The sequence below is a fragment of the Cydia splendana genome, chromosome 8, assembly GCF_910591565.1.
Source record: "Cydia splendana chromosome 8, ilCydSple1.2, whole genome shotgun sequence".
Taxonomy (NCBI): Eukaryota; Metazoa; Arthropoda; class Insecta; order Lepidoptera; family Tortricidae; genus Cydia; species Cydia splendana.
The window spans coordinates 18,361,145-18,384,480 of NC_085967.1; the positions used below are offsets into that span (position 1 = coordinate 18,361,145).

General features: G+C 37.9%; 1 protein-coding gene across 2 annotated transcripts in view; it reads right to left on the reverse strand.

Moving 5' to 3' along the window:
- Positions 1–5,223: 5,223 nt before the first annotated feature.
- Positions 5,224–23,336, reverse strand: part of LOC134792971 (cell adhesion molecule DSCAM-like) — a 97,167-nt gene continuing 79,054 nt past the window's right edge. Inside the window, exons 3-9 of one of the 2 annotated variants that reach the window (XM_063764462.1) lie at positions 20,310–20,736; positions 19,654–19,762; positions 19,045–19,127; positions 18,333–18,469; positions 14,448–14,628; positions 13,062–13,213; positions 5,224–5,354 (exon numbers count right to left, since the gene is read on the reverse strand). In XM_063764462.1, the coding sequence (XP_063620532.1) occupies positions 5,257–5,354; positions 13,062–13,213; positions 14,448–14,628; positions 18,333–18,469; positions 19,045–19,127; positions 19,654–19,762; positions 20,310–20,736 (1,187 nt within the window). In that variant the 3' untranslated portion in view covers positions 5,224–5,256. Of the gene's footprint in view, positions 5,355–13,061; positions 13,214–14,447; positions 14,629–18,332; positions 18,470–19,044; positions 19,128–19,653; positions 19,766–20,309; positions 20,737–23,336 lie in introns of both variants that reach the window. The other variant, XM_063764461.1, reaches the window with a different exon arrangement.

Here is a 23,336-nt window from a genome sequence, read left to right on the forward strand (position 1 = left end):
GCCCCGATGCAGTGAAGGTCGTAATTTTACACAATATATACAGATCAAACGACTCAGTACTGGGAACCATAATAGTAACATATAATTTCGGTTATTTTGATCGTATAATAAAATTGCATGAGACCTTTATTGTTAAAAAATGAAATTAAAAAAAAATTGTCCATTTTGTCCAAATCATGTTATCTTCTCCTACACCACTTCTGCATCCATGGGCTATTAACAAAATTGTCAGTACAGTCACCTGCATAAAAATGTTACTCTTCGAAGGCCGCAAAAATATGTGACACGCTCTTTATGGCTCTACAAATAAGATTGTGTCAGAATTTTTTGCGGCCTTCGTTGTGTAACATATTATTGTGACTATGTAGGTACATTGGCAGAGCCATGTTGCTTTGCTTTTTACGTCTGTTATATTCCTTACAGAAAAAAGATTGTAATTTATTTATTAAAAATTGTTTGTTATATAATGCCAGCGGTCAATGTCACTGTGCGAGCAGGACAGCGATATGATTATGCGCGTGCGGTAGAGATAGGAACAGGCTAGTCAATGTACTTACAAAATTTTTCGTGCTTAATAGCGTTCTTACTTTACTTGCTCACGGCGTTTTCTGGCAAACCTCTAAATTTAGTAGATCTAATTTATTTTACTAACAAAACTAACTTTCCAATTCCTCCTAGTCACCTCCAATCGATCTATCCTCTGCACTAACGTATACATTTTAATTGAATTCCTTTTAACCGATGCAGCGTCTAACAAAAGTTAGATTAGTTTGCGGACTGGAGACCTGAATAGGATTCCTAGCCCGATTCCTAGGCTATAGAGACATTAAAGTTTTCAATTATTCCATTTAAAAACTCCACTAGTATACTCGTAGTTCCAGTTCAGGTGGAAATGATAGAAGATAGTTTAGAATTTAAATTTTCTCTTTTGTAGCTAAGATATATGGGAAATAAAATGGGCTTTATTCATTTATTTATTTTTCTTCTTAGGCTGGGTCATTTATAATATGAATATAAAAGTAAAATACAAAAACACAAAACAAACAATAAAAAATACATATAAACACTATAGAAAAACCTTACCTAGGGTGCCGCCGGCATCGGGGCAAGGCCCAAGCTGCCGGCGGTGGTCAGGGCCGCAGAGTGAGGAACCGACGTCACTATACGCGCCGTGTCCAAAATTACCGCCTTCTGCATCTGACCCAAATGCGCTTTATTGTTATATTTCATTTTACCAGTTAAGACTTTCTTATATTTATATCTACTCGTAAATATAGGTACGCCTTAAATTAATTACAGTTAATGCTTCGTGCATAACATGACGTGATACAGCATACGTCACTTTTAACACGACTTGTTATTAAAGGCTTCCAGCGTGTTATGGATGGCGTGTAACACCGTGGGATAGAAAGTGACGGACACCGTTTTATCACGTTGTCACGTAGACAAGAACGACCATCATATCCGCACGTACGTCAAGTCGCACGCAATAATATCTTTCTTGCACATTACCTACTAATTACTTTTTGTCCCAGGCGCGCAGTTAATTTTACTACTTACAGCTATTTTTGTCTGTACGGTATTCAATAAAGAAAATCTAAATAATTTTATGAACCTTAATAGGTACCTATACTTTCGTAACTATAAATACAGGATGCTTCTTTAACAACATCTCAATAACTTTCACTATAGGATCAAATAGGACATTTACGGTTCATGGGCGTGTATTAAGGGGCCCACTGATTAACAGTCCGCCGGATGGTATCTGCCTGTCAGTTGTTCGGAACTGTCAACTTTTTGTTCTAACTGACAGGCCGATTCAGTCAGAAAGATATCGATCTAAGACTTGTTATGAGTTAAAGTAATTATTAAAATCATGATCATACTCCTAATAATTAACTTCTATATTTTAAGAAAACTTGCCAACCGTGTTTTTATTGAATTCCGTTAACTTCGGGGTATGGTTAAGTACGTTTAAGAGAACTAAATGGCATAGTTAATTAAAAAAAAAATTTTTTTTTTGCTTTAAAAACAAATAGTTTAAAAAGTAATTAAATGTAGTATATAGCGTTGTTGTAACACGGGCATTACATTTAACTCAAGCAAACGTAGGACAACAACCAAACAATTGAAATCTGTGACATATCAATGTCATTTCGAACATCGATCGACCGAGATTGTACTGCAAATGCACTACAACTCATTCTAAACACTAATCAATATGTAAACCGGCCCTAAGGCAAGTGTACACGCTTGTAAAGGCCTTATAGGAAAAAAATAAATTATTGATTATCTCCGAAATGGAGTTAATTAGAATATCGGTGTCTTTGAGAAAGTTACTTGATTTAAGCTCAGGAATGCACCCCTGAAATTAACGGAAATCAAAAAAAACACGGTGTATATTTTTCCAACTGCTATTATTGCCTAATTCTTTCTAATTTTGAATATCACTTAATAATACAGCATTTCTATTATTTTGGGGTTAATTGTTTGTTATGGGTTGATTGGGTTTGGTTATCCCAAAGTGAAAGTTGTTTAGTAAAATATTCTCTTTGCAGTTTATGGCTAAGATTTGAAAAACACCCTGTATAAATGCGATTAAGTGAAGCCGAAGACCGGCGCTATCGTACCTACGAATATAATATTATTATTTAATTGTAATTTCCATAATAATGTAGGTACAGAATTTAGTTGTGAATAGACTTCAATATTCATGGGCTGGCCGACTATCGAATAACATTTAGTACCTCCGTCGTCTCATAAATATGGAAATCCATTATACCCGCCATCGTTCTCGTGTGAAATTCCGAATTTCAACTTTAGTAGGTCATTTCTAGAATTATTTTATTAGGTATTCCCAAAGAGAATTTAGACTACAGGAATATTGTCAAAGTTAATTATATAGTCAGTAGTACATTTACATCGTTCGATGGCACCATACCTTTGGGCTATCCTCGAGTAGATGGCGATACTTTTTGACATTTAACAAATTTAACACATATTAGTGAAAGAATAAGGACCAAATTCAAATGGCGTTCTAAAAGTTTTAATCATTTGTGTCGAAAGATGGCAGTAAATGTACTGACTACTAGGGCTTCCAATACCGGGATCCCGGGATCCCGAAATACCGGGATCCCGTCTGTTTAAACGCATTTTTCAATACCGGTATTTTTTAATGCAATACCGGGATCCCGGTATTTTCAAAAACAAGGAAAATGTGCCGATTATAACGTTAAAATCAACTAAAATGATCAAATTCGGCTGTATTAAGAAGATTACTTGCCCATTTAATTAAAGTAGATCATTTAATTGAAACAAGATCTGTGGATATGCGTTCGATAAATATTTGGTGATGAATTCTGATGTTCAGGATATTATATTAATATAATTAGTTCTTAAAATTTTATCAAACAATAGAAAGAAATGAACTGTAGTATGGCACACGAATTTTTGGTGTCAATTTCGAATATTTATTGGCTGGTTTATAGGTTGAACTAAAAATGTGACTGGTGAAGCCAACAAGGCGGTTAAAATGATTGCCAACCTGGAGAATGAAATGATAATTATTGCAGATGGCGATTATTGTTTAATATCCTAAGCCAGGCGTGGCCCACTCCGCGATTTCGTCGCTTTGCAACAGGTAGCTAGAAATACATCCGTACCACACCAATTTTGGTGGCTACCCTTAAGCCGCGCGTGGCGCTGTCGCCACCTAGCGGCCATATCTGTCCTGATCATAACAGACGCATTTTGTTAGAGAGTGAGTCTTCTGTACCTAGTACTATTATTTATTCTGTGCCTAAGCTAAGAACATACATATCTGGTGTTACAGTGAGCCTTTTTTAAATAAAATTCAAAAATTTTAGGCGATTCATAGTCAATACCGGGATCCCGGAATCCCGGTATTGATGAAGACAGTTTCGGTATTAATACCGGTATTGAAAGAAGTCCGGTATTTGGAAGCCCTACTGACTACATTAATTTACTTTGACAATATTCCTCTAAGTATTTCAAATTGCCTTTGGTATTTCTATTGGTCAATATAATTTTGTATAGTATAAGGAACTTATCAGTGTTGTTATGAGCTTGGATTGATACGTCATAATCATCATCAGCCTACTCTCGTCCACTGCTGGACATAGGCCTCTCCTATTGCACGCCATTGAGCACGATTTGCGGCAACTCTGATCCAGCTCTTGCCAGCCGCCTTGCGAAGGTCATCGCTCCATCTAGTCTGAGGGCGTCCTACACTACGTTTGCCGATGCGCGGTCTCCACTCCAGAACTCGCCTACCCCAACGGTTATCGGTTCTACGGCTAATATGACCGGCCCACTGCCACTTCAGCTTGCTAATCCGGTGGGCTATGTCGACAACTTTAGTTCTCTGACGGATGACTTCATTTCGAATACGATCCCTCAGAGAGACTCCGAGCATAGCCCTTTCCATAGCTCGCTGAGCGACTTTGAATTAAACGTCATAATGTCGCATGCATTATAATGTTTACAATACAAAGTTGTCTGACGTGTCATGTATGTTTAGATAGTTATTGTGAACAGACTGATGTATTGAATTACAGACATACTGGCTTAAATTATGTTTTTTTTAATTATGTTTTTAGTCTCCCCGCGTCTTTGTATGAGTAGAATTAGTATTTCCATATCACTTCCATAGCAAATTCCCCCTTTAGCCATCTTAAAGGATTATTTTTGGGGGCCTAGCCAAGCTGACAATCGTTTACAGAAAATGAAACGAATCGCTATATGTATCCCTATTGCACTAATATTGAACAGTGATAGAGACAGGTAGCGTTTTGTTTCGTTATCTCCAAACGATTTATGTTATTGGCTAGCCCTCCTGAGATATTCTACGTTATTCTAGTCGTTGTCATTCTCCGGGACTCAAACTATCCGATTTCATCTCAATCGCATCAGCAGTTTAAGCTTGAAGAGAACAGACAGAGTTATGCTTAGTTTCACATTTATAATTAATTCATTTCAATTTATTTTATAATATTAGTAGGTACCTATAGTATGTCAAGTCATTTCTGTTAGTAGAAAAAAATACCAAATTTAAATAAATGTAGGCGTGACGGGTAATCGTCCCATAGAAAATTTGAAATTCGCGCCTTTTTGTACTGATAAAGTTGTTTGACCGGCTTTTTTTTCGCTGGATTTTATTCAACCAAATATAAATTCGGAAACTAGAAAAAAAACGAAAACATGTAATTGAACATTTTATTAGTAAATAAATTACAATTAGACAAGTAAGACGACAAGCGCCGATACCATGAGAGTGGCATACGCGAATGTTCTCGTTGCTCTGCCACCCTGGTGTAGCTCTGCTAGGCTTTCACCTGGAACAAAAGATACTTACTTTAGTTTTGAATATTAATGGAAACAATTATAAACGCCTGTTGAGGCTGCGTTTCCACCAGAGATGTGCGAGGATGCGTAGCGAGGGATGCATGTGTTTGTTAAGAACCTATAGAATCACTTCATTTGATTTCCTCGCTCAGCGTGTAACTGATTCTATTGGTTCATAACAAACACGTTCCCTCGCTACGCATTCTCGCCTTAGAGCATTTAGTAACTGGAGATGTCATCGCTGTCATTTTCTTTACGAAACAGTCTGCCCATTTTTGCGCGGGAGGGGACGTCAAATGTATTGCTATTTCTACATGATTTGTACGTAACGTACAAATAGCCATGTCAGTCCATACAAAAGTTTGTACAATTGTGCAAGTTTTTCGGCAGAGGGGTAAGCTCTTAATGGCCACTCCAGTTATTAAATGCTCTAAAATTCTTGCACATCTCTGGTGAAAACGCAGCCTAAGTCTAGTAATTTTGACATTTGTGATTGCCTCAAAAGGGACAAAATTTAACATAGGTTTGTTAAGTTTTATGAATACGGAGGTAAAATATTATTTGAACGGTGTGCGCAGTATGAAGCGAGCTGCTACATTACATGGACTAATTGTGAAAGTATAGGTTAAGTGGATATGCAGTTTTGCGGCTGGGTGTATAGATGCCGTCAAAGATCATCAAAGATTCCATATACAGTCTAAGCAGTATGAAAAATTTACTATAACTAATTGATTATTTCCGAAAATATTCTGTATCTGTTTAGACGGACGCATATTAAAATCAATGCGATTTTCGGGAAAACTGACTGTACGTATGTACCTATTATCGATTCCCTTAAAATATAAAAACCAGATAAGTGCGAGTCGGACTCGCTAACCGAGGGTTCCGTACTTTTTAGTATTTGTTTTTGTTGTTATAGCGGCAACAGAAATACATCATCTGTGAAAATTTCAACTGTCTAGCTATCACGGTTCATGAGATACAGCCTAGTGATAGACAGACGGACAGACGGACAGCGGAGTCTTAGTAATAGGGTCCCGACTACCTTTGGGTACGGAACCCTAAAAAGAGTAACTAATACGCCGCGCCGACAAACTTCAAGGTATGCCAAGCCACGCTTTTTATATTCTAATAACACATAACTCATCCGTGTGCCGACACTCTGTCAACGTGCTTGTGCCGAAGCAATTTCGTATAAAAAATTATATGTAGGTACAGCAATTTCATAAGGAATCAGACGTTACGAGTTCTCGTCTACCGCCCTTGAAGGCTTTGAGGATGCGTGAATTTTCCCCTTTTTTATACGTACATAAAACTTAATATGCGTATTAGTAAAAATGGTTAATGTTTTGCTTTTTACCCACGGATATAGACGGTAATTGCCAATGTTGGAACTTGGTGGTTGGAATGTTGGAAGAAGGAAGCCTCTGTTTTACAATTTGATATGGTTTTCATCTTATACTAGACGGGCCCGCAGCTCCGCTCGCGTAAATGAAATAAAAAGTTTGTCTTATGTTTAGTTAAATACCGACATTATTATGTATTCAACCCTGCCAGGGTTTAAGTATAACTGTGATAGGGATTTCTTATTTGTAGCCGTTATTTGGATAACTTAATTCGCAAATTTCTCAAAAAATTATGTGATTTGATAAAAGGCAAGATTGTATTTTTTCATCTACCTTACTACGTTATAATGATAAGTAGGGGCTCTATTGCATTCCCTAAATTTCAAGTTCCGATTTTTTTAGACCATAACGTTTTCCATCATAATTTTTATTAGTCATATTGTCAATAGTTATAAAATTAAACAATACAAATTGCATGCTTGCCTACCTACCTGGGGATTATTTTAAATTTGGCTGACTGATTTCCCCTCCATTTCTTATTTTTCATGTAGTTTATTAAGCCATTTCGCCCCGCCAACGAGTCGACGGAGCCCCGCTTCGCGGGGCTCCTATTTCCGCTCTGAGGGACACAAGGTAACTAACGAACCTACCTGAGGAAACAGATTTCTTATGTTTGGCTTACTGATTTCCCCGTCATTTCTTATTTTTCATGTAGCTTATTAATCTAATTTGTCCCGCCAACGAGTCGATGGAGCTCCGCTTCGCGGGGCTTCTATTTCCGCCCTGAGGGACACAAGGTAACTAACGAACCTACCTGAGGAAACAGATTTTTTATTGTTTGGCTTACTGATTTCCCCGTCATTTCTTATTTTTCATGTAGCTTATTAAGCTAATTTGTCCCGCCAACGATTCGATGGAGCTCCGCTTCGCGGGGTCCTATTTCCGCTCTGAGGGACACAAGGTAACTAACGAACTTACCTGAGGAAACAGATTTTTTATTGTTTGGCTTACTGATTTCCCAGCCATTTCTTATTTTTCATGTAGCTTATTAAGCCATTTCGTCCCGCCAACGAGTCGATGGAGCCCCGCTTCGCGGGGCTCCTTTTTCCGCTCTGAGGGACACAAGGTAACTAACAAACCTACCTGAGGAAACAGATTTCTTTTTTCTTTATATGAAGTATGTTATTGATTTGGTTTCTTAGACGTAATTCACTTTAGTCATTAAAAATGGGGGTCTCTTTGTTTGACATAATTATTGAAAGTCATAATGTTTAATATTATAGCTCCTAAATATTAGAATATTAGAGGATATCATTTTCTGACTATCGAATTCGAAACAGTAAGTTTATGGGAAACAAAGGGATGACATTAAAACGATATGATTAACGACCATTAGTTCGATAAAATATATGCCTTAAAATATTTCTGAATAATTATTGATATACCTTTGAATGTTATACTCATCAATTTTATAACTTTTGTGATTATAGCGTTTAATATTATAGATGTCTAACATTAGAACTATGAAACGTTATACTTAACAAAAATTATGACTTTTGATGTTTATGTCCATAAATTATATGGATATCAATTTCTGACTATCGAAATTCGAAACAATAAGTTTATGGGAAACAAAGGGATCCCCTCTCAGGCAGCAGGTCTTGAGCAACTACGTCGTTTCAGCGGTACCTAGGACATCCACTCGGGCGTGTCCCATTTTGTTGTCCCAAGTACGCTCTCTTCACGGTACGATCCTCTCCCATTCTCTCTAAGTTTAGTGTCCGAGCCACTAAAGCGGCTAGCTTTGGTCGCTCAATATTTCGCCACTATATATGAACACATCCTTATTTCTATGGCAACAAAGTTATATTAAGATATTTGGCTGACTGCTTACTGCGTACATTTGCTTATTTTCATCAGGTCGCTCAAAAATGGATTACTAATATGTTGCATAAAATGTATTGTCATATATTACTTTCGCATAGCAACCCTTGGCAGAATCATCATTTCGCAGAATTATATTTTGCATAAGTTTCATGGCATACTGTTGTTTCGCACAATTTTGTAAAGCTGAATAATACAATGGCATAATGTCAATTTAAAGAATAATCCTATAATCGAATAATTGTTTTGCCAAAAATTGCGTCGCATAATATTTACTTGGCATACTGTCTTTTCGCACAATTTCCTTAGGCAGAATAATTCATTGGCATAGTGTTGATGAGAATAATATTTCCGTATCCTACTCCACCAATGAACACCTTCTCCAACAGTTCCTATTGAGTAGGGGTCGCAGTTCTAACCTAACCTACAGTTCTGGAAACAATTTCTTTTGTGTAGGGGTTGCAGTTCTAACCTAACCTATAGTTCTGGCAGCAATTCCTTTTATGTAGGGGTCGCAGTTCTAACCTAACCTACAGTTCTGGAAACAATTTCTTTTGTGTAGGGGTCGCAGTTCTAACCTAACCTAACCTATAGTTCTGGCAGCAATTCCTTTTATGTAGGGGTCGCAGTTCTAACCTAACCTAACCTGTAGTTCTGGCAGCAATTCCTTTTGTGTAGGTTCAGTCAGCGACATGAGTATTATGCGGTAACAATTTCAGCAGAACTTTTATTCTGCTGCATAACATTCTGCGAAATTCAAGTCTGCAATATGAGCAATATGCCATAAGAAATTCGGTGAAACGTAATTTATGCTACATACAATTCTACGTATGTAAAATCGACGATATTAGTATTCTGCTATTGAAAATTCGGCCAAATGAATGTTATGCGACATGACAGTTATGCTAATTATACAATTATGCAAATGTATCATTCGGTTAAAAATGTTTCTGCGAAACCTGCTATGTGAAGTGTATTTCGGACAATCGATATTATGCAAGATAAAGGGAAGCCCTCAAAAATATCTGAACATGCACTTTACCTACCTACATTATAACTTACTATCAACTTTGTATTTTTGGCCCATCTCGGCAGCCCGTTCCCCGGACGAAAAGCAATGTTTGCCGAAGCCGTGAAAGTCAATCTGAATAATATAACTTAAAAAGAAATTTTAAACAACAAAATACAAATTATTAATAATATGATAATATTATTTTGATTGATAATGATAAGTCATATATGGTATAAGTCACGCGTATATTAGGCTATAGACTAAGGTTGAGGTTGACAGCACTTTTTATTTTACTTCGTGTAAAAAAACGCCGATATAACTGTATACCAACATGACAAACATAATTTAGGTTACTTTAACTTACGAATAATTTGGTCTAGTCTGTAGCACTACCGAAACGAAACTAACCGACAGTTGCCGAGAAACGGCCGATCGTCGTAAATTAAGTAAAATTAAGATTGTTATGAAAATTTCTTTTGCTTATTGTAAATTAAATACGTATCGAAAGCGATAGTTTTTATTCTCGAGTCTATTCCCATTGTTAGATAATAGATTGAAACAGTTTTTTCTTATCATACGTGCGTCGTATTTGAGAAACGTGTCAAAAACTTTTTTAGAAATTTGTAAGGCGCCATCTCGCTTCTTCCCTCGTTTTTTTATCCCGTTCTGGTTTTTCGATTTTATATATATGATTGATACGACCCTGTGAGCACCAATAAGCGTTCTTTAACCGCTTACGTCGATTTGCGCTGACGAAAGGCGCGTAGCCAACGTGCGAATCGTTAACGCTCCGTAGCGTATTGTGGTCATCTCTCTCTATCACTCCACCCCAATAGTGCGACAGTGACAGTTGCGTTTCGTTCGCTACGGAGCGTTAACGATTGCACGTTGGCTACGCACCCTGGGATGACAATTGTTTGCAGAAAACGAATCGACACGCTATTGCCTCTCTATCATTCATTCATATTAGTGCGAAAGATCAGCGTTTCGTTTCGTTTCTTTGCGACCGATTGTCATCACAGCAAGTTGAACAGGCAACTGCAAGATGGGTCAAAACTAAAGTACTTATGCTACACACACACACACACACACACACACACACACACAAACACACACACACACACACACACACACACACACACAAACACACACACACACACACACACACACAAACACACACACACACACACACACACACACGCGCACGCACGCATGCACGCACACACGCACGCACACACACACACACACACACACACACACACACACACACGCGCGCACGCACGCACACACACACACACACACACACACACACACACACACACACAGCAGTGTGTGGTGTGTGTAATCATTCACCTCAACTCTCCTGCCTATACTAGCTTGCCTCAGATACCGACTCGCCTGTGTCCAAGAATCATTTTATAATTCAAAATTCTCCGCACGCCCTTAGGACGTCGTTACGGATCGAATTTATGAAATGACTAAAGTTGCTTAAAAATACGTGAACGGGCAGACAAATATTATGGGGTGAGAAAAAGATTCATTCGTAATACCGCCCTTACATTACTAATATCGTGAGTCAGTTTAAGAGTTTTGTTTTTAATATAATTAGAATTTGTCGTTCATTTTATTAGCTTTATTAGATCTAGATCTCATTAGGGAACGTATCTCGTGAGAGATTAATTTATAATTTATATTCTATACACGCAGAAACACTGATGAATTAATTTTGATAAATGCTCATGTAAGTCTAATATATTTAGGTCGGTATTTTATGCAATGAATGGTAGTTGTTTAATATCGATAGTCCTAAATTGGAGAATTCAGATTGATTGGAAATTAGTAGGCAGCATTTGAGCAGAATTTAGAATTAATTACCTATGCTGTTTTAGTTTAATAAATGTTCGTGCCCAGTGGGCACTATTTAATATACGTACTTAACTTACCTACGTGGTATATTAAATAGTAATTTATGTTACAGGTTTATGTTACAGGTGGGTCCATATTGGGTTGCATACAAGTTTAAGTCATATCTTTGATGCGCATAACAACTTGTGTCATAATCATCATTGCGCATACAAATGAAAAGTCATATTATATTGTGTCATACATTTTTAGCCATAATATTTGATGACATACTCAGCAGTTATCATATATTTTTTGTGCATATAGGTTTTGATTATAATGAATCAAATGTCATACCAGCTAAAAGCATATTTATCGATATTTATAATGTTTTTACGTATAACTTTTTGTAGCATAATAATTTTCAACCATAATGGTTTACGTAAATAATTTAAGAAACTAATTTTAGCCTCTCGACAACTTCTTGAAAAAACCTTTTCCCTAATCTCCGTCCAAAGTGTCCAAACACATAATTCGACGGAGCCCCGCTCACGCGGGGCTCCTATTTCTGCGTAGTTTGCCCTTCGGGCATCTAAAGAAACCTAACGAACCTAACCTACCTACTATGATTACTGATTAGTTTTTTTTATAAAACCGTTTCAGGAGAAACGGTCCTACTAGAGGGGGCTCCTCTTCTTCGATCTCCTCTTTTATACGGTCTTTGTGTGGTTATGATTATGACTAAAGTAATATTTGCTTCATAGGTTGCTCACAACCATATATATTTATTATTCAAGCTTTCTAACATTTATGAAAAAAACATATTATGACCACTAAATATATGACTTAATTTTTTATGTCTATATTAATACTATGCACTGCAATACTTCGAACGAAAAATAATTATGGATTTCAAGCAGATGACTTAAAATTTTATGCGAATTAAATTAATGACTATAAAAATTATGACAACTCATTTATGACAAAACCCCAGTTATGCTCAGGAATAATTCTGACTAAAGATTTTTATGACTTACAATTTTATGCATAAAGTGTTATGACAATTAAAAATATGACAAAAGTTGTTATGCGACCAGAGGGAGTCCCGTTACAGGTGCATATTAATTGAATAGGAATGCGTATAATTTAACCTTTTCGACGCCGTGTCAAACACAAAAGCTGTCACTCGGACGCCACGTCACCGAAGTGTCAAAACTGAAATTGAACTTTTTGCATATGCACGTAGGTCTATGTTGCTCTGTGGTATGTGACCGATTAATCGGTCTTTGGCGTTGAACCTACCTGCTAAAGCTCATTTCAGAAATAGAGTTTCATTTGGCACCGTTCGGTCCCAATCAATAAAAAAAAACAACCTATCGTTTCAAGAGGAATTTCGATAAGAGCTAATTGTGGAGTTCTACGATTCCATGCGACGAGAAAGAGAGAGAACTAAACTTCTTTTGGAAATCATCACTGGGAATGTAATTTTTACAGTTACCTTCTCCAATGCGTGAAGAGACCTTATACTTTTCAAGTTGGTTTCATTTTGTCAATTACTCTTTTTTGTCACAAAATATTAGTAGGTATAATAGTAAAAGGAATATTGTAGGTACCTTTGATGACGTGCAGTATGACCTGCGCGGGGGGAGGCGCGGGGGGCGGCGCGCGCGCAACGCTGCACGTGTAGCGACCGGCATCGTTGCCGCGCACGCGCGCCACGCGCAGCACGGAGTTCGCGCCGTTCAGCCCGAATTCGGTGCGAACACTGTGTTAAAGAAAAAATAAATGTCTAAATATAATTAACGACATAAAGTCTAGCCATGGTCAGAGTATTTCCGTAAGGATGTACAGTCAGCAGCAGAAGTTGCTAAGCGGGCGAGGTGTTCAAAATTACCTTGACACGGTCGCGTTAAGATAATTTTGAACACCTGGCCCGCTTAGCAAATTCTGCTGCTGACTGTGCCTAGACATAAAATTTTTAATCGAAAAAATCCCTTAGAGTGTGTTAAATAACACAGACCGAATTCCATTTGGACGGAGCTGTGGACTGGACACGACAGTATGTTCATGTTTGTGACATGCGGATACCTTTCATTATAATTAAACTACTTACCTATACAGGGTGATTCAGGAGACGTGAGCAGGACTAACACTGCGTATATCGTTAATTATAAGCAACTGTTTCGTATCAGTATTAGTGAGCTTAACGTTAAATTTCTAGTCGTGTTGAAAAAAAAAGTTATTATTTTTTTTACGACATGCATGGTCACCCTAAAATTAGAATACTAAACTACCGATATTCTGTGTCAAATTGAATGCCATTACTGTCATCATCACGGTCTGGTTACTTTTGAAAACTCGTATCTCACTCAAGTTTGACAGTTTATTTTCTTCGTAATCAAAATGCCATTACGGTTAAAGAGGTTTTATGTTTTTTAATTAGGTCCTGTAGGGTGACCATGATTGCTGAGAATTAAATTTGCCCTTACCAAAAAGTTAAAAAATAGGAAAAAGTGTTGTTGTTTCTCCTAAATACGACGGTGATCGATCAATTATCAGTTACTGAGTGTGCAGGATAAGTCCTGCTCACGTCTCATGAATCATCCTGTATACTACTATACATATACATATACCCACCATCACCTACCTGATTCCACCTTTTGTGGTAAGTATCATCATTAAGCAGTGCATCTCTCCGGAACCATCATAGAGAGGGTCCTCCCTTTACCACCAACCTCCCGCAATGCCACAGTGTTGCCCAGTTTGCACACTTGCTCAAACCTAACTATAGAACTTGCTAACTATGTAAACAAACCGCCATATTGAAACTGTCACTGAATGATGATTTCAGTATGGCGGTTTGTTTACATAGTTAGCAAGTTCCATAGAATGACACTTTACCTGATTCATCCCTTCGTAGTATCATCATTCATGCCCACTTTCCTAACCAAACCGAATCGCCACAGGGCTACCCACTTCATACATATGAAGAACATCACCTGATTCCTCCCCTCGTGGTGTCATCATTCAGCAGGGTGTCTCTCCGGAACCACAGCAGCGAGGGTCCCCCCTCCATTTTCAGCCCCCGCACCTCACACCGCAGCGCCACCGTGCTGCCCAGTTCACAGACTTGTTCGGAGACCTTCGCGCCTGCACCATCCACTATGCGCACCGACACTTCTGTGGATTGATTAAAACTTAGAGAATATAACCAAACGGAGTGGTCATTAACAGGCGTTCCCCTCTGTCGAAAATAGGCGGCCAATGGTCAACCACATATATGTATGGACTGACGTTTATCTGACATGGCTATTTTGACGTTACGTATACATTTGATGTGCCCCTCCCCCGCAAAAAAACGGCACACTATTTTGTACCGAAAATTATAGACATGGCGTCTCCGTTTGGTTATATCCTCTAAGGATTAAAATGATCAACACCTACAAGTTTTCTTAAAGCGAGGTAGGTAGGTAACTTATAAACTCCTGACAGTGATAAGACTACCATCATAATTTTTACATAATTTAAGGTCTCGCTACCCTCGTGGTTTTGGAATCTTTAGCTTGCTCGGGTATCAATATCGGGCACGAGCGGTTAAAGTACAATTTTGCCCCCTTGTAAAACAAATAACTAATTAGAGTCAGTTTTAATTTATAATGACAACATTTTATATTTTAAGTTGACTATTCTAAACCATGCTGTATGTATGCTTACCCTACCAGATTAACTGCCCAATTCGAATTAACTTTAAGATACGTCAATTAATCGATCTAGAAACGATATGGACGTATCTTAAAGTTCGAATAGGGCCGATAATAGTCGTAACAGCCATTAAAAAAAACCGTTATTTTCAGAATTCATTGCGCAAAAATACGGTAAAGAATTGAATGAGTTTTCCAATACGGTGGGGCTGGCTTACGATTGATTTACGGAATGTAATAGCCAATAGCCCTGTGATATTCGATGACGCCTCCTTAGTTGCCAGGAGCGATTGACATTATGGCTGCAATCTGTCCTCGGGATTAATTGAAGCAATATGCTTGATTTAGCTGTAGTGATTATAATTAACATACGAGTAGATCAAGCCGTGCCGGTTAGGACTAAACTAATTAGTTTTATCCTGAGGCTAATTTGAATTTACAGTCAGTAGCAAAAGTGGCTATGCGGACCAGGTGTTCATAATGAGCTGCACAGACTTTAATTAGTTGAACAAAACAGTTCTGCTTAGATCATTTTATATACCTCGATCGCTTAGCTACTTCTGATGCTAACTGTATTGGGACAGGAAAAAACACCTATTCTGTGTGGTGGAAATTTTTATGGACATTATTTTAACACATTCAACACCAAGAACCCGACTGTCGGGTACACTGTTCGTAGCGACTACGCGCTACATACGACGAAACCGTGGCTACGCGCTACGGGCGTAACCCGTAGCACTTAGTGGTATTGAATGTGTTAAGACCAAGTGCGTGTAGTTCGATAAACTTGCGCAGCTAATGACGATGCCAACTTTAGCTTTCGCCGAGACCAATGGGACAATGCCGTCCTCGAAACGTCGGAGGTAATTTTAAAGCTTAACACATTCACTGCCAATAACACGTATGTGTGTTCATTTTGTACTGGAAACGGGGCGCCCGGCACCGAAAGTGTTAAGGAACGTGAAGGCTGTGGAGCCAGTATTTTAATGAAAAAAAAAAGTAAATTGTATTCATGATTAAAAAACCGGTCGAGCGCGATTCGGACTCGCCCACCGAGGGTTCCGTACTTTTTAGTATTTGTCGTTATAGCGGCAACAGATACACATCATCTGTGAAAATTTCAACTGTCTAGCTGTCACGGTTCATGAGATACAGCCTGGTGACAGACAGACGGACAGATGGACAGATGGACAGTGGAGTCTTAGTAATAGGGTCCCGTTTTTACATAATTTATTACAGTGTTAAAGAAAACGCTCTATCATTTTCCGATAATTCGTAAAATTGTCACTTTTTTATTCCTATTTTGTGGTAAGAAAAATAGAACGATTCAAGAGTACTTCAGTGCCCCAGTTTTTGCTCGTTGACAAAAACAAACCTTTAATAAAAATGCGACAACGATTTGACAGTTTTCGTTTGATCTTTTTTTACTTTATAGCAGAATGAAAAAAGTCATCTCGCTCCGTTATTAAGGAGCTATATCGGGACAGAGTTCGCATCACGCCAAAAAAGTAATAACACCCGGTTGAAGATATTTCGAGTAGGTACTTATTTTAAATGTGTCATATTCTTTATGTATCACTTAACTGAGGCAATTGGTAGGAACTTTTTTTATGGATACCGAAAGGCTGGCTGTGTGTTATGTGTGTAGAGTTAGACCAAGAAAAGTCTGCAGTGATTTGAGATAGCCCACGCAGTGCAAGTGTTTTTATAAACGTCAATCTTCTATGAAATTATGACGTATCAATAACACTTGCACTGCTTGGGCTATCAAAATCGCTGCAGACTTTTCTTGGTCTAAATCTAGCTGATTTTTATTATACATATAATGTAATTATTCAATACTTAAATGACAACATAAATTAATAGTTTTCGAATTTCCGACGGCACTTCAGTGCCTAGGTAGATATTTACCAAAATATATTGAATAACAGCATTTTGATAAAGAAGATAAATTAATACCAGAACACCGCACACGTGTTAAAGAAGTATTACGGCCTCGTATCAAAGGAGTAGAATTGTTTTTTTTTTGATAAGTTTACTTCATGTACCTATTTCTAGTTAAATTGTAAAGTCCCCGCGGTGCCCAAAACCGCCTCTAAAATATTACAATCTGTGGATGTACGTTTCAGGAACAAGTTTAATCGAGTAACTTTAAACCTAAAAACAAATTTTAAATTTGTTTGTTACTAAGATCCCGCGACGGCGATAGGCTACGTTTATCCGGTGATATCGGAACCCGGAGGGAAATTTGGATCTGAGCGGGATCCAAGAATAGGTAGCGTCGGTATACTTATGCATTTCTATGGCTTTATTTTTCCGCGTGGTTCAGAAAACAGAAATAAAAACATAGCTTAAGATAGTTACCTACGTTTATTTTAAATTCAAACTAAATTTAGAAAGCATTTCTAAGTTCTCTGTAAGTGAAGTAATATGGGATTGTCTTGACACTAAAGAAACAAATTACTGTCGGATCTGTGGACGGCACAATACACTTTAGTAAATCCTTTGAAAATTAAAAACAGTGTCCTGGGGTGGTACAATAAACAACCTATGTATGTATAGGTACCTGATCCAATGTCTAGAAATGAGAAACCCACTTGAGGTGACTCTAGCTAAGCAAACCGGACTATCTAACAGTTCGCAGCTGTAGCGTCAATATGTCAAAAATTCACCTTTAGCGTACAGATTTCTGGCAGTATTGGACGTACAGTCAACCAATTTGATTCCTAGGCCACTATATTTAGAACTATATCATAATGAATTAATTTGTTTATCTTCTACTACAGTTCTTATTACTGGGTGATGTACATATGTCATGTATCCAGTAATTAAAGCGACAAGGTTCTATAGTGGCCTAGGATAGCCTGACAACCGACGGTCGTAAAAGGCTGCGTCAGTAGGACGAACCTTTACATATGTGACGTTCCACGGATAAAGGTAGCACCGCATTAGTGTTGGAGCGTCGTCAATGACAGCGTAAGCGCCGACCGCCTTGAAGGGGCCCACAGATTACCAGTTCGCCGGACGATATCAGCCTGTCAATTGTTCGGAACTGTCACCTTTTGCGTTTAACTGACAGGTTGATATTGTCCGGCGAACTGGTAATCTGTGGGCCTCTTAAGGTACCTTTACCTATGGCACGTCACATATAGCCTCAATTAGTGTAGCAATAATTATACTCACCCGGTACCCGCAGAGTGACACGTGCGGTTCGAGGTGGGTGCGCCGATAATTGGCAGTCGTAATAGGCTGCGTCAGTCGGCCGTACCTCCTTCACTTGTAGCCTCCATATGTCTGGAGGGATGAAACGGGCTGAGTACCTGAGGAAAAGTGCTACTTGTGAACAGATGATGGTAGGTAGCTTAGATAAGCATTGGGACCTACCTAATTACCAAAGGTTGCATCATGCTGCCTGTCATTAATATCGTAGATTGTTAAGAACCACATGAACCCGCCACCGAAAAGCCGCTTCCATACAATCGAGGTTAACCTGCCTGCCTGTTAAGGTCGGCTTGATTATAATTTTAATAAATGTCAAAAATTTGATCTCGATACGATATGGATCGTATTTGTTTGAAGAAACGTCACTTTCGATTCTAACAGATCCAATGCATATCGTATCAAGATCAAATTTTTATCAGAATCAGACCGAGTATTTTTTTAAAACGACATTCTCAAATTACATGGAATTTAGGTATATGTTCGTAGATTATGGCTGATTTTGATTTTAGTAAATGCTGTATTTTCCTGTCTAGACTGGATTTCTCAGGGGATCCCAAGTAAGTAACTGTAAATTAAATATTATCCCTGTTTTTTAATAAAAAATTAAAAAAGAAAACATCCGGAACTTTTTTTAGAAGTAGAATTGTTAATGATTTAGTTATAGTTGTATTACCTGTCGTCAGCTGTGTATTGTTGTGTGCCCGTGGTTAGTAGTTCCATTGGTTCTTGGTCGTTTTTTCTGCGTACCCAGGACACCTAAGAAATAAGTTATAGTCAGTCTTCAATTTGAAACACTAAGCGCCACCCACATACCCGGGGTTAACCGGTTAAACATGGTTACAATTTGACACTGGGTTAACTGTTTAACTGGTTAACCTCGGGTTAGAGGGATGGTGCAAGTGGCGCTAAGAGTATTGGGTTAACGTTGCCCGCACACCGCAAATTTTTGCGCGAGTGAGTCATGAGTTCATCATCATCATCATAATTCTAGCCTTCAGTCGCCCACTGCTGAGCATAGGCCTCTCTTCGTGTACGCCACTTATCCCGGTCCTTGGCTAGTGTCTCATCCAAAAGTGGCCCGCAATTTTCCGAATGTCATCCACCCAACGAGCCAACGGACGCCAGGCGCTTCTTTCATCCGAAACCCAAAAGAAAAAGAAAAAGCAAAGAAAAGAAGAAGAAGTCATGAGTTAAACCGTATAAAGTTAGTATGCGTATGCGTATAGTAAGTACTCTTATGCGTAGTGACTCACGATAGACAAAATTCGATATAAATATTTACCACTTTGTCGTGCAAAGCGTCGACTTTGCAATCCAGGTTGGCAGTCGACCCCACAAGGGCCTCTATTTCAGGTGCGGCGGCCGTGTAGATGCCGTTCCCGTTCCCAGGTCTGCTAAGCATGATTAAAAATAATGTTGATCAATATGGGTATCTGAAGAGTGCAAACCTCAACTCTAGATTAATAATTAAATTGAATCCAGTAACTGTAATGCCATACGATAAATAAATAAATAAATATGTTTTTTTTTTCAAACCACTTTTGATGTTACCAGCTAGTGTAGATACCTACCTACATTTTCCAATATGTATGTATGCTTATAATTAGTGCTACTCAATTGCAAAGTATCAATTCTACTGTGTATTCCCAAATGAAAAGTATACAAATTACATTTCTAAAACTAAATTGAACACACACATTAAGTAAATTATTTTTTGCAATTCCATTAATTTCAATTTAGTTAATATCATTCGTACACAAAATCCCCAAACTCAAGCAATATTCCAATTAAATTACTGTTACTATTTGCAAAATAATCAAAGGATCCGCAAACAGAGATTTGCCAAAGCTGGCAGAAATTTAAATTGAATATGCGGTATGCTCATCGACATAAATTTTCGCATATATCACTGTCAGGATTGATTGATTGAGCACTTACCTATCGTTTTTGTGGTGATGCGTGTTGGAGTATGTATCGAAGATGTAGTTTAAAAGCGGTGCGCTTGAACCTGTCTCGCCATGTTTCCTATGACGTCGCTCCGTCATTAGAGGTGGACTCGGTATGACAATCGTCGTCGTCTCTAGATCGGCATTTATCACACTCACAGCTCTCTTTTTATTCCTTTTATCTAACGCATTATGTACAAAATGAGCACCTTTAAAATTATTACTTTCGCCTTCACGGCAACATGTACGATTTATACTGTCTTTAAGACTAGGTAAGTTGGAAGGGTTTGTCTTGGATATCGCCTGGTTGAGTACGTCTGGCGTGTGAAGCATTTGGTAAACTTTGTTGATAGTAGGTGGCGAACTTTCTGTGCGGTTCTGAGTGTTCGAGCTATTTGAAGAAGAGTCTGCGTCGGTGCCTGTAAATAAAAATATGGAATTCAGTGTTTAACAAGGCCGGGATATGTGTTCTGTAATTTCAGTGAGAGTTGATTAGGTACATTCAGTAAAACTGGTAAACGGGCATACTATGTCATTAATATTACAGTGTAATTTATTTTTACAAACCAATCAAGCTCAAATAAATATTTTCTTTTTGTGGTTGATCACACAACTACTAGATTTAGGTCTCATATTGTAGAAGTAGTAGTAATCACTTTATTGTAAAGTCACCTGCAATTAACTGTTACACAATGAAGGCTGCAAAAAATATCTGACACAATCTTATTCGTAGAGCCATGACCCTTCAAGTGACGGTCAACCCGTGTATAGTCGATGCGAAAACCAGTAAACTGTCATCCACCAGTGAGTGGTTAATGAGGTGTTGACGTATTTAGAGGTGAAATTGAACGCATTTAAGTATAGTTACGCTCTTCTAGCGCCCAAAATTAGGTAGCGAGTTAGAGAAGGATAGCATACCATAAGAAACACAAAAACACTTGGTATAAAATTTGTTGATTCGGGAGCGACCGCCTAGTCCGAGGTCAGTCTCGTTTTTTAAGAGGTATATTTATTGATTTAATCTTAAAGATAAAAGTCTTCCTTTGATAATTAAATAGCAATTAACTCCAATAATCAATTAGTTTTATGGTGGTAGTCATTTTTAACAAGGAAGCTGGAAAACTGTCATTCTTCCGGAGTTTGATTACGTCTGGCCAAATGTATAAACATTAGAATAATTTAATTGATATATTCAAATAGCCTATATAACGCTGATTCTAACAATATGTGATTTAATATACTTTCAAACATAGAAAAGCTTAAATCGACGATTTTGTAAAATTTTCTTAAATCTGCGCTGACCACCCACCGGGGCCCCGCCACTTGACTACTTTTCTTGTTTTCGGTGGCGCCACTTGAAGGGATAAGAGCGTGTCACATATTTTTGCGGCCTTCGAAGAGTAACATATTATTGCAGGCGACTGTACACAACACAGGTCATATTGGAATAAAACTGGATTAAGTCACTCTCTTAGTTGATCAATATTAGTGAGCACGTTACAAAGATTTAAAAGAAAAATTGGAACTCATACTTCACAGGGTCCAAAGTTCAAAGTAGGTATGTCGTCGAGGTAATTCTCCTTGGTCCACTAATTTCAATCGGAATTTTTTTTAACAATGATGTATAAGTTCCAATTTGTTAAATAGCTGTAAAGTTTATTCTTCGTAGTATGCTTTGTATGGTAAAATTTATCGGTTGCGTAAATAACCAAATATATAAGGTTTCTTATATGGACCAATCTTTATGAATGCGCTCAAACATTTTAAAATAAACATACCTACTTAAATGTACAAGTAAGTACATTAGATACATCCTAATAGGTAGGTACATCATACAGGCTTAAAACACGATTAATTGAAAGTTAAACATTCAAGTGGAAATTAAAAGCTAACAAATGTAATCAAAGCAATTTAGAACAAATGTAAAGGATCAGACTCAAATGTAAAATGTACATGTAATTAAGGAATACTTTGGGCCGTGCTGAAGTTGTATTCCAACCCTCTGATTAAATATCATCGAAACAAACCTAGAGATTAATTTCCCATCAAGGCATCTTTCTTCCTTGCGGACATTTTGTATAAAATCTCCCGCTGAATTAATTTAGATGAAAAAGACACTTAAGAAACACCAGACTGAAGGCTCTCCGGTTATCAAATTTATTTTTGAGAGTCTTTTCCCGTTATAAAGGAAAATATTTAATAATGGCCAGTCATTTGCAGCCTTTTGTGTTTTAGAGTTTGAAGGTTGAAGGGAATTCGTTGAAGATTATTCGGTTCAGATTTCGGGTATAAAATTATATTTCGCTAGCTTCTACCCGTCAGTTTTTCTGCGTGGAATGATGATTATAATTAACGAAAAATCGGCCAAATGCGAGTCGGCCTCGCGCATGAAGGGTTCCGTGACATTCTTGTTATAGCGGTAACAGAAACACATCATCTGTGAAAATTTCAACCGTCTAGCTATCACGGTTCATGAGTTACAGCCTGGTCACAAACAGACGGACGGACAGACGGACAGAGGGACAGCGGACTCAGAGTATTATGGTCCCGTTTTACCCTTCGGGTACGGAACCCTAAAAACTACCCTAGTCTCTTCTCCAGCCCTTAACTATCTCCATATCGGTTCAACGGATTAAGCGTGAAGAGGTGACAGACAGACAGGAATAGTTACATTCGCATTTGTGATATGGAAATGGATAATTTAAATACATCCCAAGTAGCATTGCCAGCTGTATATAAGCTGTATTAAAGTTTATTTGTATACTATAAGCTGTACAGTTAGGCTGTACAAAGGCTGTATAAGCGCTTATACAGCCCTTATAAGTAAAAAAAGGGCCCAAATTATACAGCCTTTGGCGTTATTAGAGCTGTAGAGTAGCTGTATAAGCTATACATAAGCTGCATAATAGCTGCATTACAGCTATGTTTCGGTCTAACAGGAAACCTTAACACTACAGATAATCTCTTATAAGTACGATATAAGAATATAAGTTTTAAATGAGTTATAAGAAAGAATTAC